Below are 19,509 nucleotides of genomic sequence, written 5' to 3' on the forward strand. Positions count from 1 at the left end.
ACAGTCAAAACTCTGCTCTAACAAGTGTTTATAATGGATTAGTTCTATTGCTTTTTTTAAGCAAATCCCATTTAAGACAGTGCACTTGTGTGTGACAAAACTATTGTTAGGTTGTTTCAATGACTGCTGATTATGAATCTGACCTAATGCATTCAGTTTGATGGAAAGATTCCCACTGAGTTCAATGAACATCAAAACAAGCTCCTAATTAAAGAAAAGAAAGGAAAAAGAAAAAAAAAAAAAGAAAAAAAGAAAAAAAAAAAAGACAAAACATCTAACAAATAAAAATGCTGAACAGAGACCTATCCAGAAAAGGAATGAGATGTCTGGGGCAAGAAACTTCATCTGCCCTTATTTATAACATATCCATGCTGGAGATGGCCAAAGAACCACTTTTTCCTACAGCTGTCAGCCATAAAGCCAGTCCCTTTCATAAGCACTCCACTCAATGAAATATTCCTTCTATATTTTCTAGAATTTGTTTCAAAATGTTCTTACTTAATTATTTTTACAACAGCCTACCAGTCACATTTCCGCACTATTTATTTTCCTTGCACTAAAAGCAAATGTGTATTTCTTCACCATAGAAGGAAAACTGCTTTTTCTTCCTTTTTTTTAAATTAAAATGGTGCAATGACATGTATTCATCAGACCTCCCTAAACATTTAGGCATTCATTGGGCTTTGCTATCAGTAACCAGGAAAAGAAAGTTGCTCATTAAAAAGCAATATGACTAATGATGCATCAGAATGAGTAGCCATTACTCCACTTAAACCTAAATTAAAAATCCTGATATTTGCATTGTCGATTCACTCGCAAAATGAAATCTCTTATTACCTTACCCAATTTTCATTACTGAGATGTAAGTGGATCCCAAATTGTTTTTCTAGTAGAATGGCATTTTAAAAGTACAATCCCTGATCATCTCTGTTCATCATCATCGTTGGAGATTATCTCAATTAATGGGCAGCATGTCTATAATAAATTGCCCTTCAGGTAAAATCACTTCACATTTCTGGAGTTTCAAGGAATTTATCAGCAAAATCATTTTCATCTGAACTGAAACTCCATGGGTGAGTGCTCTTCAGGTTGAACTTTCATTGGGAATGTTTTCTAAGCTGAGGAGCAGAGAGAGAGAGGGAGGGACCAAGGAGACCAAGAGAGAGCAGAGGAGACTATTCATAGTCAGCCTTTGCTTGACCTGATCAAATTTACAACTTGCATAACTGGATATACACTTTGTCCCAGCAAACGGCAACAACTAGCCATTAACTACTCTGGAATAGTTCTTGACCTTCTACTGTGAATTTTTTTCAAACAGTAGTTATTGGATGAAAGGGGGAAGGGAAGGGAAGGGGAGGGGAGGGGAGGGGAGGGGAGGGGAGGGGAGGGGAGGGGAGGGGAGGGGAGGGGAGGGGAGGGGAGGGGAGGGGAGGGGAGGGGAGGGAAGGGAAGGGAAGGGAAGGGAAGGGAAGGGAAGGGAAGGGAAGGGAAGGGAAGGGAAGGGAAGGGAAGGGAAGGGAAGGGAAGGGAAGGGAAGGGAAGGGAAGGGAAGGGAAGGGAAGGGAAGGGAAGGGAAGGGAAGGGAAGGGAAGGAGAAAGGAGAAAGGAGAAAGGAGAGGGGAAAGGTAAGGAGAAAGGAAAGAGGAAAGGAAAGGAAAGGAAAGGAAAGGAAAGGAAAGGAAAGGAAAGGAAAGGAAAGGAAAGGAAAGGAAAGGAAAGGAAAGGAAAGGAAAGGAAAGGAAAGGAAAGGAAAGGAAAGGAAAGGAAAGGAAAGGAAAGGAAAGGAAAGGAAAGGAAAGGAAAGGAAGGGAAAGGAAGGGAGAAAAAAAAAATAATAAGGAAAAAGGAAAAAGCAGAGGATCTCCTGACTTTCACAGTGGTAGGAAAGTGCAAGACTTCCCCTAGGTCTAACTCAGCATCACTCTACCTGGTGTTGCCTCCCTTTACCAGACAATGAGCACAGGGACAAGACTGCAGAAGCACCACCTTCACCTTCAGCCTAAACCTGTGCTACAGACGGCCAGCGCTGACAGTGCTCCCTCAGACACAATAATTCTTCATTATCTGGAAATAATGACATGACATTTATTGCTAAATTTTTCAACTAGGCAGAACTTGAAGCGACCCCAGAAGATGCTGCTCTTGGACCAAAGCCCAAGATCTTTGTCAGCCCTATTACGAAAGAAATGGACCAAGACATGTTTCTCCTGGCAGGGAAGGGAGCTTTGCCTACTTCTATCAGCGGGAAACAAATAGGACCAACAAGTCAAGTTTTTAGCAAAAATGGACTGCAAATCCAACTTTTTAGCTGTCTGGAAAACAAAAGGAATTTGATTATTAACATAGGTGGAAAATGGTATTTTCCATAAAAAAGATGCATTGTTTTAAATACTTTAGATAGAAATTAAAGTCTTGGTGCTTATCAAAGCCTAAAATTACATATTAAAAAAAAAAAAAATCAGCAAATACTTGCACCTATCGAAGCTTTCTATCCTGCTGGCAAGGAGAAGAAATGACGGCCTCTGACTTTTTGACCCGATATGCTGAGTGATTCAATTTGAAAATAACACAAATAACACGAGAAGATGGATGGTGTTTGTGGTATTTTAAGGTCAAAGTACTAAGAAGAAACATTTATTTTCCTTCCTGTTTCTGTCCAGTAAAGTCAGATCAGTGCAGTGGCTATGTTGAACCAACTGTGAAGATAAAGTGTTGAAAACTTATAGACAATTTAGACAAATTACAGTTTCTGTTACCCTTCAGCGTTACTTCTGCTGGGAGGGAGAAAAAAGAAGACAAGGATTTAATTCAAAGTCACTTTGATGTAACAAAGTGGACCATTCTTAACAAAATTAAATACAGAAAGACAGAAGTTTGCTTGACAGGCTTCTCAGCATTTATGAAAGAGATGAGCAAAAAAACCCCAGAACTATTTCAATTAGAATTATGTGCTGAAATGACCAAGGAAAATTAAAAAGCAGCACTGTCAGCATCCAGTAATTCATGAATTAGCATTCAAAACAGGGTTGTTACATAAGTAGCCTTTAATTGAAAACATTGTTTTCTCCTTTCACACAAATCGTAACAGCTGAAGGCTGAACAGAGGTTAAAAAAAAATCATAAATGATCCGTTTGACCCTGTGCCTGGTGGAAATATTAAAAGCCTTTATAAAGAGTCACAGCTTTCCTTCTCCCAATGGGCTGTAGCATCACCTCGGAGCAATTCGGGTGTCTACACATGGCATCCTGTGCCCGAGCACATCCAAGGCACCTGCGGAGGTTTGGCAGACAGAGACCCACCTCCTGCTGGTGTAGGGCAGGAGGGGTGACCCTGGTGGCACCTGAGGATTAGGGCCAAGCACCTGAGATGATGCTCTTATCACTTCTTCATAATCCAGCTGTGACCTCCTGCATTGTGAAAGCTTCCTTGCCTGGTCCACATGCCATTTTAATTAAAAAACAAACAAAAACAAACAAACAAACAAAAAAAGCCAAAAACAATAAGCACCAATTCAAAGGCCAGGAGTTCTACAAAGCCCCTTCCGTTTACCTCTGGGGGGTCCCTTTATAATGGGATGGAAAAATGTAATATCCAGAATGAAGAGGAGAATCAAGCATACGTGAGTCAGCGACAGCAGACTTCCCAGAGGACTGTCATTTCAGAGGCTTTATAATAATCAGCTTCATTTTCCTACAATGCAGACCCACTGGCACTAAGCTCAAGAGACAGCAGATTACACACCGCACCATTTAAATTTATTAATATTATATCTACTATTCAACATAACATTAGAAGAAATTATGTACCTCAACATGAAATGTAACTAGATGGAAAGGAATACTGTGACAAATTCAATATTGGTAATAGAAGATACCCTTATTGACACCAATTCAGAAGATTTTCTTTGGACAAATGAATATGCCACACCATCACCCAGCCCTCAGAGACACAAGCAATTTCCATTTTTTAGTGGCTACTCCATCCTCTTACAAAGCATAACACTTCCTCTAGCTGCCATTTAAATATCAGGGTGAACACGGTCCTTAGAAAATTGGCAAGGGCATTGCATTCTGACCATGTAAGCTCATAAGGATTTGGGCTTATGATTTGGGTAATTCTCTATGTGAAGGAAAAATAAATCTATAACAAAAAAATTTCATTCTTACTTCATATTCTAGTTTTACCTCATAAATCTTGGATGTCTCTGCTGAGACCTTGGCTTTTGATTATATATAGTTGTGAAGAGAAAAAGGAGGAAGGTTTTATTTCAGTCCATTGGGTCAGGCTGCCTTCATCTCTATGGACAATTTGTACTGCCCATTACCTGAATTACTTGCCTGTCACTGTAATATAAATTCTTAAACCTACCGGCAAGAATTTTCTAAACCATAATTGTTCCAGTAATTGAAACTGCTTCAATTTTGACACTCAACTACCCATTGTTTGCAACTGGGTAATTAAACTGAAGGTTTAGTTCAAAGTCTTTTCCTGTTATTTGCTGCTGCAATTTAGCTAAAAGTACTAACTGCTCTTCAGGTTGGTAAATGGATTTGATTTGAACTTGGTCAAAACTCAGATGTTACTAACCAACGTCTTTCGCACAAGTAAAGGAGGGAAATAAAAATAACTAGGGGCATATTTAATACATTCAGATGATTAAAAAATGGAAATTGCTAACATTAGCATGTGAAAGAACAAACAATCAGAGCCCCAAACAACCAGCAGCAATATTAAAAGGCAGCCCCCAGATCAAGAAGCTGTTTGTGGACGCATTAGCTCTCTCTACCTTACTGAAATTTCGTGGCAAGCTGTTGCAGTGAGCCAGCTAGAAGGGAACAGAAGAACATTAAATGTTTGGGAACTTAACAGAAAAAGAGTTATTTTATCATCTTGGAAAAAAAATCTATCACAGATGACCAAAATAAGCTGGTCTTACATGCAGCACTTGACAGGATAATATTATTATTTGAACTTCAACCTCTTTTCCCACATTAATGAATGAAGTCTTGCAGAACACATTATTATCTGCACAAACATTAACATCTTACTATCCCAATTTAGAGCATGGTGACCCATGATCACCTTACTCTTACTCACAGTTACAGATATTTTACCATACCCACAGAGCTCAATGGCACTATCAGAACACACCATTCTGTCAGAACGACCTGGCCCAGGGTATCCTTAGTAGGTCCAGCAGAGCAGTGATATTTTGCAGAGGTCAAGCAAAGCAGAAACACATCTCAAATAATGAGAAGGAGATGCTGCAAAGCACTTGCCTTGCACAGCTCTCACACAGGCACCAGGGCAATGGCCCTGGCTTCTCCTGACCTCAGCACCACACGTGAGTGGCCCTTTTAGGCAACCCTGTGCCCCAGCGAACATGCCCTACCACACAACCTTGTACAAAGGTTTCCTTCTTATCTCATTAATCCGTGTTGTAGGGTCTCATGCACCGGGAAGCTGAGGGATGGGCGATTTTACTGTGTGAAGCTAGCAAATAATTGAATTAAGGTTCAGTAATTGCAGTTATCACTACAAGACGTATTCAAGCAAAAATAAGCGCAGCAAAGCACGTATCTGACTTTAAGTATATGTGAAGAGTCCCATTAGCTTCAACAGCATTTATCAGGCAAGCTGGAAATTACACACATGAGAGTGCAGTAAAAAAATCAACGTATTTGATTTCGAAATAACTCTGCAAATAAGAAAAAAATTGAGGGATGAGATTAAAACTATTTAACATCTTCTGTGTCATGTAATAATATGAGTTTTCTGCAATGGGAGAGATTAAATTCCTTTACACTGGTTCATATTCGTGTTGTACACGCAGTGCATCCAGGGATCAGTCCTTAAACTGGTGGCAAAGGCTTTAGGGGACAATGATCTGCCAAGACACCTACTCTCCCAATTCCCTCTCCAGTATTCAGCCAGTAGGTCACAAAGGCAACCTCAGCCAGCTTCATCAGCAAAGCCATTTGCAGTTATTCATATGGAATTGGAAATGGTACAACCCCAAAAATGATGTGCAAAGCCCTTGTACAGCAGCAGCACAGAGAGCTGTGAGGATGCATTTGGATGTTTTGCTGTGGCTGGATCTCAGCCATTTGCAAACAGCGCAGGAAAGAGCAACCCCACTGCCACCTGTGCTCCAACATTCCCCTCATATCATGAGCTGGTGGGGCAAAGCAGCAGATTTCGTCTGGTTGCAATGGTGACAACTGGAATTCTCTATTGTCAGGGGAGTTAACACTTTGGGAAAGGCTTAATAAATAGCGGGAGACAGTAAGAGGCTTAGCAGATTTTACCATGTAAAACCATTCTTGGAAAAATATTTTTATCAGTACCTCAGTGGGGCACAGGCAATAAAAGCAGTGCAAGTTTCAAACCTCGCCACTCTCTGTGGCAACTGAGGCAGGGAACTATATTATACTGTTAATATTCAAGCATCTGTATTCCCACCCCCCCCTTTTTTTTTCAGATCAGCAGAGAAAGATCAACCCCGTAACTCATGGGAGACTCAGATAATCAGCTCAAACCAAATTGCAATACATAATTATAATCACACAACTGGCAGACTTTGCTCAAGAGAGAATATGAGCTGGCACAGCTGAGATTCAAGCATCACAACCCACAACCGAAACAGAAGTGAAGCTCAATAGTTAAAAAGCCAAATGGAGCTATAACCACTGACATTCAATGTAGCCTGAGTCTGGTCTGTGGCTTGTACACGATGAGTTTTAAGAGCCTCAGACTAAGGGAGCCCACCCGTGGCTCATTAGCACCAAAATCAGTCTCTTCATTAGGGATGTCAAAGGAGAAGCTAAGAGATGCTGGCCAGTTCCACCAGGTAAGCAGATGTAGATGTGGGTGTAGTATTAAGCACATGAATAAATTTACTGGACCATCCACTTTTCACTTCACTTTTTGTTTTCTTCTGTCAGCTGCACTTCAGACAGGAGGCCACAGGGAACCACCTCCTCCCAAAACTCAGCCACAGCAATGTCCTGGGTCTGCCCTCACTCCCCACATTCCCTAAAATGAGGGAGCTGGGAATGGGAAAGGCAAAGACCTGAATCCCCTTCTAACAAAACAGAAAAGGTCCCTGCAGGCTTTAACTAACACCAGAACAAAGACAGACAAGGGTTTTGTTGGCCCTTCTTCTTTTCTTTATTCTCTTCGTCCTGCTAAGGGCAGGATGGACACTCAAGCCTCTGTCTTCTTGAGGACCATGCAAGTGTTCAAGCCTCTCTGCTGAACCAGGACTCCAACAGTCAGGAAAAATCAGTAACAACCAGTCTGGGTTTTTTAATGAGATAATTTGGATATTCTTTAAAAGGCTGCTACAAAGATTTAGATTTGTATTTTGGGCTTCATGAAGAAAAACAAACAAACAAAAAAAACAGATTGAAAATTTTGTCACAAATTTATAATTTGGGATAAAGCCTCTTTTTTCAGAAGCAATTAAAGATTTAACATCCCCCAAGTTGTCTTCAGATATCAAACACTGTATTTCTCTTGAGCTGGTCTTGAATTTGGCATTTAACCTATTGCAAAAGTCTGCTGTTAAGCCTCTGCAGCTATTGCTTTGTTTCCTCTTGAAAATATTTTCCAGTCTTTCTCAGATTGCCAGCCACTGAGAGTCTGTGTACTTTGAACCCCTCTACATGTTACAAAGACACAAAATACTGCTTCTTCATAGTTCGATGTAACTGTAATGAAGACCTTTTTTCCTGACTCTTATACAGAAAAAAGTGGAATCTAGTGAAATTATTACAAAGCCGGTTAAGCACAGGATACAACTAATCCCACATTTCACAGCTGGAGGTTAAACTGAGCCTCATTAAACCCAATGTTCTTGCTCACCCACAACAGAAACAAATGGGGCACGGCAGAGCTCTGCGTGTGCGCATCATTCTCATACTCGCGCTCCTGCACAGATATTTAGCTCCAGTCCTTCAAAAATTTTGAGTTAAGTTGCAAGAAATTATGTGATTGTCTCAGATTCCTAATATTCAATAAACACTGTATGTTTCTGTCTATCTGTTGTTGGACTTCTGAATTCAGAACTTCTTGAATTATATTTTGTAGGTTTCTAGGGAACTCTGTTTATATGTGCCAGGTGACATTTTTAGAAAATCCCTTGATTCCACAGGTGACAACCCCCAGAACACACAGTTCACCACCCAGCTTTCATGACAAGTTGGAAAAGCTCATTTCTGTCACTGATCCTGCTTCGTAAATGTTCTCCTTCCCATGAATGGGAGGTGAATACCAAGAGAATATCTGTTTTGGTAGGTGGCAGTCCAAGATCCTGATGTCCAAAGTCAACAAAAGGAACTCCATTGTCTTAAAGGGCTTGAAAGTATTTTGGATGTCGGTCTCAGACATCTTTGAACTGCTCTTACAAAACTGTACATCTCTTATCTGGGGAGAATGACATTTTAATCAATAAACATATATTGTTTACTTATATCTCAAGTCCACTTACTTAACAGCAAATTGGTCAGATCAGTCTTGTCATTTTGATATGTAGAAGGAGGTGAAATGAAATACAGTTGGACATAGATTGGTTTTGCATGCTATGTTTTCTTGAAGCTTCTGTCTCCACAGCTAAAGAAGCTACACTTGGGGGAGCCTGCTAACATTTTTTTTCATTTATGCATGTAAGGAATGCAATGCAATTAGAGGTCCAAATCCGGGTTTGAAGAGTGGTCTTACAAAAGGTCTCATGAGAGAAGGTCTCATGAAAATCTAGTTCTGTGTGAGCTGTACTGCATGGGATCCTACAGAAAGTATTATCATTGACTTGAAAGGAAAATTTGGATGAGGCCTCAAATATGCACCTCCTTTTTGATTAGTTAAAATTAATATGCATCTAAACATTTAAAGAGTGCATAAAAGCAGTAATATAGTAACCTAGGGCACATCCCCATCAGTATTCTGAATTTAAATAGAGACCAAACGCACCAAAAAGCTTTCATGTCTGAGTTGCTCTCTGTTACAAAAAAAATCCAATTTCCCTTGTGAGACCTTAAATTAGAGCAATTATAGTTATCCTCCTCACATACAAACAGTAGGTAGACTTTGGGGAAATAAGACAGGTTTGTAATTTTGTTCTGCTTGTGGTGAGCACGTGCGAGGCTCCTGGCACAAGCCATGGCCTCACAACAAAACTCCAGTTCAAAGAGAAGCCCAAATGTTAAGACCGAATAGCAACTCCAAGAGGTAACACCATAGGCATGAACTGTTAATGGCAGACTTGGCACAAAACCGATCGCTAATAAAACAACAGAGGAAATTGCACTCCAGCCAGCACGTTGTAGGCTATTTCTTTTTCTCCTCCATCCTCTGCTCTTCAGGAAGAGATCAAGATCTCCACTGAGTGGCATTTACATCTTTGTTCTTTGCAGTACTAATGATTCTCAGGGTCTTTCAAATCCCAGGGTCCATTTTTTAGTTTGTTTGTTTTTTTCTTATTTTCAGAACAATATGCTAGCAACTAGCTGCGTGTTTGTGCCAGGTTCACATTTGCTTAAGAAGAACTGAGGCAATCTTGTCATCTCAAGGCACATCAGGGATAAGAGGGTCATTAGGGGCAGTCAGCATGGCTTTACCAAGGGTAAGTCATGCTTGACCAACCTCATAGCCTTTTATGAGAGTGTAACAAGGTGGATGGATGATGGCAGAGCGGTGGATGTGGTCTACCTTGACTTCAGTAAAGCCTTTGACACAGTCCCTCACAGCATCCTCACAGCTAAATTGAGGAGGTGTGGTCTAGACAATAGAGTAGTGAGGTGGGTTGCAAACTGCCTTAAAGAGAGAAGCCAGAGAGTGGTGGTCAATGGTGCGGAGTCCAGTTGGAGGCCAGTATCTAGTGGAGTGCCTCAGGGGTCAGTACTGGGGCCAATATTATTCAATATATTCATTAATGATTTAGATGAGGGAATTGAGTGTACTATCAGCAAGTTTGCTGATGACACTAAGCTGGGAGGAGTGGCTGACACGCCAGAAGGCTGTGCTGCCATCCAGCGGGACCTGGACAGGCTAGAGAGCTGGGCGGGGAAAAATTTAATGAAATATAACAAGGGCAAATGTAGAGTCTTGCATCTGGGCAGGAACAACCCCAGGTTCCAGTATAGGTTGGGGAATGACCTATTAGAGAGCAGTGTAGGGGAAAGGGACCTGGGGGTCCTGGTGGACAACAGGATGACCATGAGCCAGCACTGTGCCCTTGTGGCCAGGAAGGCCAATGGCATCCTCGGGTGTATTACAAGGGGGGTGGTCAGTAGATCGAAAGAGGTCCTCCTTCCCCTCTACTCCGCCCTGGTGAGACCCCATCTGGAATATTGTGTCCAGTTCTGGGCCACTCAGTTCAAGAAGGACAGGGAACTGCTGGAGAGGGTCCAGCGTAGGGCTACAAAGATGATTAAGGGAGTGGAGCATCTCCCTTATGAAGAAAGGCTGAGGGAGCTGGGGCTCTTTAGCTTGGAGAAGAGGAGACTGAGGGGTGACCTTATTAATGTTTACAAATATATAAAGGGTGAGTGCCACGAGGATGGAGCAAGGCTCTTCTCAGTGGCAAACAATGATAGGACAAGGGGCAATGGGATCAAGCTGGAACACAAGAGGTTCCACTTAAATTTGAGAAAGAACTTCTTCTTAGTGAGGGTAACAGAGCACTGGAACAGGCTACCCAGGGAGGTTGTGGAGTCTCCTTCCCTGGAGACATTCAAAGCCCGCCTGGACACATTCCTGTGCAACCTCACCTAGGCGTTCCTGCTCCAGCAGGGGGATTGGACTAGATGATCTTTTCAGGTCCCTTCCAATCCCAAACATACTGTGATACTGTGATACTGTGATACTCTTACCATGGAAGCTCCAAGCTCAAAAACCTCAGCTCTAATAGCAGTGTTTACAGTTATTATTTGCTATTATTTTACCATCGGTACAGCCACAGCCTTATTTGAATTCAGGCTAAGCATGCAGTTTCTTAAAAATAAGACTAAACATAGTTTTCAAGACTTTCTAGGGATGCTCTAAAGATCTTCCAGGGATACTCTGAAACCTATTCAGCTAGCAAGGCAGATACTGAAATGCCGTGAACTGCTGGTAATACTGAAGTCTATTTTGTGATTTTAATTAAATACCCTCATGTTCCTCATAAATCCCAAGGGTTTTGCCTTCCCTAAAGAAGAACTTTTTGTGTTTCTGCTCTGTACCAGGGGACCTGAAATTTTCCTTGAAAGGTGAACCAGGACCTCATTGTCAAACATCCAGTTACTCAGAGTGTCACCTGCTCAATATATCTGCTCTGTTCAAAGCTGGGCTTTTTGAAACAAAGGTGTGCAACATGCTCCTGGCTTCTCTGAGTAGGTAACTGCCTCTGGCACTCCTGTTCTGAAGGGAAAAGCCAGACCCAGCTCTGCAGAGACTATACACCAAAAGAAGTCTCAGCAGCCAGCCATGGTGCACACGACTTGGTTATTGGAGAACACGGTCCATGAAGCCTATAAACTTCAGTTTTAGTTAAAAGTGCCTGATCCTTGCCATTGAACAGAACGTCCTGAAAAAATAATGTGAATGATGGCCAAAAGTTTGTCACTGTTATTATCTCTAAAATGTATGCATTAGTTATAAAACTAACCAGAACTGACATTTGGAGCTCCTGATGCTCATAAAAACAGGTTTCTCTAATCTTCAGGCAAAAGAGTGTATTTACAAATGTATTTTTAGTTTAAGCAGCAGTGTTGGGTGACTTAATGGGTCTGTTTTCTGCTTGGACACTTTCAGCACAGAGGAACAGAAAGCAAATACAGTCTCCCATTTCAGGGGTTATATTTCAGTAATATGGAAGCTACCTTCATCTAGTCAACCAGAGGCCACAAAAGAGAGGTCAACACCAGCTCTCCTGGGCACTGCCCACAATGACACAGAGGAAAAACAGGAATTCTCCCACATGATGTTGCACAGATTGATTGCATGCACACGGTAGAACTTGGTGCACTTCTTCCATAGAGAATGTAAGACTATGAAAGTGATGTCTCTGAAGCTCTCCAACCCAATGTTCCACAGAACTTACGTTCATCTTTACACCTCAGGTAAAGCTTTCAGACACCAGCTACACTTGCGAGAAGCGCTGACACTGTCAACCCAGGACGCTGAGGTCCTCACCTGCTCTGTGGGGTCTTTGCCACTGTGGTTACACCACAGACAACCACCACCACAAGTAAGCAGGAATTGAGGGGCCATTTCTGGCAGCAGCATTTGATTCAGCATTTCCCCAAACAATATAAACCAGGGCAACAAAAGCTGTGTGTTGTCAGAATTGCTGCCAGGGATTTTGCCAGCACAGTGATGTCATCCAAAAGTGTGACTTTCTAGTTAACACTGCCATGCCAGCAAACATTATAGTGTAAACTTGAGTCAGAGAAAGGCACAAAACTGGAAACCAAATCCATATATGGGTATCATAAATAACATCCAGTTCTCCATTTACCTTCCTCCCACTGCAAAGTGTGGTTCATGAGGTGGTAGTTCTTGATCTCCCAAGAGGAGGAAAAGCTCTCTGCATTACTTGTTCAAATGAGTCACCAGAGTAAGACATGGGTGAATCCCGGCATGCCTGCGCTGTGGGTAACACGTACAGCATGGAGCACCCACCTCAGCACTGGCTGCAGAGCTCTCACCTCTCCCACTCAGCTCTTCTTCCCAAGTGCTTATGGAGAAAGGAGATGTTGGGAGACAGGAGAAACAGTTCAGGCTGGGGACCCCTGTACTGACTTAATTCCGCGCCTGAAGGTGGTACAAAACCACCATGTGTCAGCATAGCTTCACACCCCAGACACCACAGAAGACAAAGCAACAAATCTCACTCGGGATGCACCAGGTAGCAAAGGGGCATTATGTCACTGGCCACTGTAATAGAAATCCTCCCATAAAGCTTGCAAGATCATTTGCAGCACTAGTCTTCTTGGGTTTCTCTGGATGAAGCACTATTTCAGCTCTATGCTTAGCACTTGGAGAGAAGCCAGGAAGACTTCCATAACCACCACTGATTTGTTAATCCCTTAATGCACAGGCACTGTTTGTTACTTAGGACGTCAGGTTTCATCACTCCTCAGCACGCTCATGATAGAACTTCTTGACACCAGACTGCAAATATTATTGCAAAGTCAATACTCCCAGGGAGAAAGCCAAACCAAGTTAAAATGTGACTTTGGTGTTGAAAAGCCAGTTTGGTATTGCAGAGTTTAAATTGCCAGGATCATCTGGAAACTTCAAAAACAGGAGGAAAGTTTGCCAGGATCCTTTTTTGTTAGAGTCTTATCCCAGGATCTGCATGGTAACAGCTAAACATTTTCCAATCAGATGAAGGAAGAAATAATATGGTAAGTGGATTATACTTTTCCAGGAAAGTGCTGGGAGCAACATGCCCATATGCATATGAGTTAGTGCCTCTACAGGTTTTTCTCATCTTTCTCATTGAAAGAGAAAAAATCCAAATATAGGTTTGTAGCATGAAGCTTTGGAGGTGACTGCAGCTGGGGTATTCACCCAGACCATCGCAGCTTCCACACTTCTGTTGCACTAAGGAGAGCTGTCTCCATGCTTACAATAAAAAAGAGGAATTTCCTGAATGCAATCTAAAATAGGTCAGATCCTGGTCCTTTTGGAGGCCCATTAAGACATTGCACAAGGGCTGCACAGAATGTCAGAGCCAGGCTGGCCTCAGTGGCTGCTGCTACTGGGGAGGCAGCTGGTCCTCTCCAGAGCACAGAGCTATTTTCAGACCATTTCCCCCCCTTCCTGGATTCAAATGTTTGCAGTGACACAGCCTGGAACGTGAGGACACCTGAGGACAGTTGTGCCTGTGGAGGAAAAGGCACAGCCTTCCCACCGAGGACAGCAGGAGGGTGAAGGGCTGATGCGTGGGGCTGCTTTAGGCTCAGAGACCCCCAGACTAATTGGGCTTCATCCTCCTGATGCAATAAGCCCAGGCAGCTATTCAGCCCCTATTAATTTCCCTCCCATTAATTACCAACCACTTTTTTTTGACCTCATAGGCAGATCTGACTGGGTAACGTGCTGGGCTGTGGCAGGATGAAGCCAAGCCAAGGGCACATTGAGCCTGTCCCCTGAATCCATGAGCATCCCAGCTGCCCACACACAGCCCGTCTGCTTATCAATAGCTTCAATTAAATAGTCTCGGGGTTTCGACCGACACCAGCTCTACTCACGAGTAGGGTGAAAGACAGAGGGAGTTAAAATCAAATTAGCAATTGATTAATACATGAAGCCACTCGGTGGCAGCTGAGCACTCTTTTGGGGTTTTAACCCTTCAGTAGCCCGTGAGTTTTGTTTCATGGCTAGCGATCCCAATGAGTACACGGGAAATTTGGAGTAATCTTTTAAAAAAAGCTCACAGTTAGGACAAACTGTGTATTTTAGTAAAAATAAGGTTTGCCAAAATAATTTTCTGGAAATTTCAGTAAGCATAGAGCCTTTTCTTTTTTTTTTTAAAGAATGTTTTAGAAACGTGATCCTGGAGCAGTCTATTTTCAGACTTGGTAAAATACAAAGAACAGCACAACACAGACTGGCAAAAAAAGGTATTAAAAAAATTATAATCAAGGGGCTTTTTTTTACTTCCAGTTCTTATAATTGGAAAGAATCTCGAACAAAATGACTGTGAAAATCAATGTTTAAAGTAAGAAGCAAAGTATAGAAAAAACCTTTAATATGCCAGGGAAGTAGAACAGTCCAACAGTGAAAGAATGCATAGAACAAGAGAAAAAGGATAACTCTTCCAATAGTTGAAATAGACAGTGTTTCACTGATTTCAGCAAAGCTGCCTCTGTTTATACCAAGTGCTCTGTTTTACAGGGGATCCAGGGGACATACCAGACAGAATGTTTTCTTCTGCTGCTTGACATTGCAATACACAGACAGGTAAGCACCAGGAGTGCTCAAAAGCCCGGTGGCATGTGGAGTAGACTTTGAAGGGCAGATGCAAGCAAAAAGTGCCAGTTCAGAGAGGTCTGCTCTTTTTTAAGTATGATCTCAAATAAAAGCTATGAGCCAGCACTGCACAAAACTATTCCCAAGGCTGTCCTTTGACTACCGCCTCCTCTTTCAAGAAGATAAAAGTCTATGTTAATGGGCAAGCAAGACAAAATCCTACAGCAAGGGCACAGGCAGTGCTGGACCCTTGCAGCATCCCTGAGAGCTATGGTGGAACAAGGCATTCTGCAGGGAGGCGTTAATGCATCTCCAAAACACACACGGACACTACAGAAGATTTACTTTTTCCTTTTTTTTTTTTTTTTTTTTAAAAAAGAGACCAAATCCTATCAGTGAGGGGTTGACATGAAAAGGCCATCATGCTCTTCTCCTAGCAGGATGTCCACTGAAAGCCTTTGTGCATTCAAGTGGGCAGTCAGACACAACTATATGGAAACAGGAGAAGAAAGCCACATTAATATCTATTAGGCAATAAAAAACCTACCTGGGAAAGAAGCTTGTTGTCATCCTCCAGCAATTTCACTTTTGTTTCAAGTTGCCTGATATAGTTGGAAGACGAATCTTTAGGAAAAGAGAAAAAAATAGGTTTAAGCTTCTTGTGTTACCGGCAATACCATCAGACAGTGATATGTTTTCTCATTCTGTGGAAGGCAAGTTTGGGAAAGACCTAATGAATGAAACCCCAAGTGTATAGCATGAGAAGGGGATTCTGCCAAAAGCTTTTTTCACTAAAAAGCTGACATTCAGCAACAGCAAGATCTTCTACGAATCTGTATCAGTGCCACCAGGTTGGGGGTGGGGAGTACAGAAGTTGAAATATTGTATTTCATAATTTTATGGAAGTAATTCCCTAGCTTTGAAAGCCATTTACATTCATCTAAAATGTACCCAAAAACTCAACAACAGAACAAGATGTTTCCTTTTAGGTTTGGATAAACAACCCCTCCACACACATGCCTTTTTCTTTCAGAAACAACTGAAAAAACTCACAAAAATAAGCTGCTGGCACAGGTCTACAGGGAGGTCACTGCCACAGCTCCCAGTGCTGTAAAAGGGCAAGAAGTGGATACAGCAAAGTCCCAGAGCAGCAATGTGCAGATAGCCTGACGTACACAGCAAATGCCTACCAGGGCATCTGGTTTTTTCTGAGGGAAGCACGTGACACTAAACAGAAAAATACCAGGACAATAAAATAGAGAATACCCTCACATAAAAAGGTAATATTCAACCAGAAGAAGTGTAATAGCCAGTTTACCATTGCAGTAAGACAGCAATACCAGATGGGGTGACCTAGCGTAGAAGATAACTTGCTGGGCAGCTCTGTCGGTGGCTTACTGCTCTCCAAAACATCTGGTTTTTGTTTTGAAACATGCTTTGAAGCAACACATTTGCAAATTTCACAGGGAAAAGAATAAAAGAGCCTGGGAAAACATTTTCTTCATTGTAATTCTAGCTTAGCGGTTTGCAATAGTTCCTTCAGTCGTCCTGGATGTTTGCAAAATTCTTCCTCCAGTTGTCATTATGGTAGCAGAGGCTTGTTGCAGCAGGAGGAAGTTTTGCAGTTTAAGCACAAGAAAAAACCCAAACATTTCCCCCACTGCTAAAAGGGCTCTGCAAAATGGAATTATATTTTACCTCATTTCATTTATTAGGGCATGACTGCAAATGCCACTACTCAGCGACAGGACTCCTTGCTTAACGTGAATCAGTGGGGAACCAGGCATTCACACAACCGCACTGATGCCGGTCAGTGCACATTGCCGATTGCCAGCACCTGTCAGGATCAGCCCTGCCCTGGTCAGCAGGCATTGCTGCCTGCACCGCTGCCTGCACCACTGCCTGCACCGCTGCCTGCACCGCTGCCTGCACCGCTGCCTGCACCGCTGCCTGCACCACTGCACACATGGACACGTGTGAGGTTTGGGCTGGCTCTGCACTGAACAGCTTATCTTTGCCTTTGCCAGTAGCCGCTGAACGCACTTGGCACAAGCCCGAATGCCATTTCTTGGACACTCTGGGGGCAATTTAGCAGAAGAGCCAAAACTCAAGCTACAGCTAATCACTGAGAGTGTTCTGACCATTCAAGAGAAAAACTGGAATATGCTTGAAATAGTGCTGCCATAGACAAGTGCCAAACCGCACATAAAGGAACAGCAGGACAGATCAGAATCAAGTGCCCATCTAAAGCACAAACACTCTCAGAGGAAACATGCTCACTTTTTTGTTTGGACTGTGCCTCGTCCAAATGAACCCTCATGAAAAAGGTTAAGAAGACACCGTAGGAAGCTATGTAAGTTCAGTGAGCAGTTTAAATGGTGGTAAGGTTCACAGCAACATCATCTTCAGCTGCAGGGACCAAAAACTCCCTCTGCACAGCAATCACCCCAACGTGGCAGGAGTCTCCAGGTCAGAGGGGAAGAGGGCAAACCAAGTAGGTTATAGGATCAACCCACAGCACCTCCCCCGTGAAGGCCTTGTGCCAACAGTGTCATGAATTTAGTCATGCATATCAAATGGTGGTGAGTATAATGCTGTAGAAGATCAGTGCGTAAGTCAACAAGATCTCAGCATCAGCTTGAACAACTTGCTGAATTAGTAATGAACCTGTCCTCCAGTGTGGTGAGAGATGAGTTTGAGATTCTTAAATACAAAGCCAGGAGAACCATGGACCCTTTGGTCTGACTTCCTCTGTGCCCCAGGCCACCACACTTAGTTAACTTACCCCTAAACCCAGTCCAGGAACAGCCATTTGGCTAAATAGTTCCGAGAACACTATCCAGCTTTGTCTGAAGACGACCAGAGACTCCACACCACTCGTGTGCTGAACACAACAGCCTCAATCAGTAGATCTGGTCAGATAAGGTGCTCTTGCCCACCTGCCCTCCAGCTTCACCGGTACTGCATGCTGCCAGGGGAGCAGAAGAGCTGAGCACCTCTAAACCATGAATGCAGTGATCCTGATACAGCAGGTCCTGATTTTTATCTCAAAAGTATGGGTGCATGCAAGGCAGCTTCAAAGAAGGATTCCAAGCAGTGTCAAAGGAGATGCTCAATCCACACCTGCCTGGGAATCAGAGATATGCCTCTGGACCAAGCACAGTCTCTGCATGCATAAATTGCACAGAGAGCAACACTTGCATAAGCAAGGGTAAAAATGCTAGATAATGCTAAAAAAGATCTTGATATGATGTCAGTAACAGATAGAGGCTCCACAGAACCCCAGCACTGACCAAGCCCGTTGCCTGCTAGCAGTCCAAGTCTGTTTCCCAAGTTGCAGAGAGCCTGGCATATGCAGTGACCCCTCACGCCTTTGTACTCTCAGCACTACTGTTTATATTGTGGACCACCACACCACATCATGCAAAGAACGGCAACCAAAAAAGAAGCTTATGGGAACTATTTTTGATGCTAAAAAGCTCACAGTTCTGTGAGGACAGAGAAACTGCAGGAGGTCCTCTCCAGCAGCTCTGTTTTGAAGCACAGTGGGAAGTTACCTGTGGTGGAGGCTGGCACCCTGAATCTCATGAGCAAACTCTTCAACATGTACTGGTTGTGGGTTCCAGCACTGCTAACAGCTACAGGAAATTAAGGTTAAGCAGATGAATGGTGACACAGAGCTGTTGTGTTCAGGCACTGAACGCTACAAAGACCGACTGGTTGGGTGACAGAAAGAACTGAGCACGGCTGCCAAATAAAAGGAAATAGAGGGAATGATTTCCTGTGTCTGATTTCAATTCTGTTGCCAAAAAAAGAAGGGTACTCCTTGGGAAAGCAAGCCCTGCATCCCCAGGAGCCAGTGCACACCACAGCTATGCCCCCGTCTTGAAAGCCTACTCTGAGATTTGCTGGAATTTATCAAACACCAATGTTCAACCCCAAACCATGTTCCGTGTCTGACCTCAGCCAGAAAACACCCCACAGCAACATGCAGAGGAAAAAAGTAAATGAGCTGTTTTGTCAGGAGAAGATGATCTGTGTCAGGCAAAGGCTGAGAAACAGTGCTCAGAGTCATCACCATTCTCTCTGTGCCCTCAGAGATGAACCACCTCCATCTTCTGGCCCTGCCTGTGTTGGGGTAGGTGCCAGATGAGTCATTTGCATCTTGATCTCAGGTTTAAAAAATCCCATCACTCTCATGACAGCAGGCAGTAAGACTGCCGAGCTGAGCAGCGAAACCCCAGGCTGGGTTGCTCCCACATTAGATCAAAAAACACATTCCCAACATTTTTCTGCCTCTGACCTTCCTCTTATCAGCAAATTTCCCTCCCCTCCTGCCTCCCCCAGAGCCATGGAGCAAGGATGGCCCCACTGACCCACCCAGGAGAGGCAGCAGAGCTGGATCACTGATGGCTCAGACCCTCTTATTCCCTTCATTAGAAATTAAACGAATGGTCCTCATTGCCTTGTCAAAGCCTGCCGCCAGCTGTGGGGAATGTTCCATCTCCACCAGCCCAAAGGCACTCTCCTTGGTGGTACAAGTA

The 19,509-nt window shown here is 43.1% G+C and overlaps 1 protein-coding gene across 2 annotated transcripts in view; it reads right to left on the bottom strand.

Moving 5' to 3' along the window:
* CCDC85C (coiled-coil domain containing 85C) overlaps nucleotides 1-19,509 on the bottom strand; it is a 117,248-nt gene that overhangs the window by 31,050 nt on the left and 66,689 nt on the right. For both annotated transcript variants that reach the window (XM_071809634.1, XM_065838436.2), the window contains exon 2: nucleotides 15,513-15,589. In XM_071809634.1, coding sequence (XP_071665735.1) covers nucleotides 15,513-15,589 — 77 coding nt within the window. The remainder of the gene's footprint in view (nucleotides 1-15,512; nucleotides 15,590-19,509) is intronic.

The sequence above is a fragment of the Patagioenas fasciata genome, chromosome 5 (genome assembly GCF_037038585.1).
Source record: "Patagioenas fasciata isolate bPatFas1 chromosome 5, bPatFas1.hap1, whole genome shotgun sequence".
Taxonomy (NCBI): Eukaryota; Metazoa; Chordata; class Aves; order Columbiformes; family Columbidae; genus Patagioenas; species Patagioenas fasciata.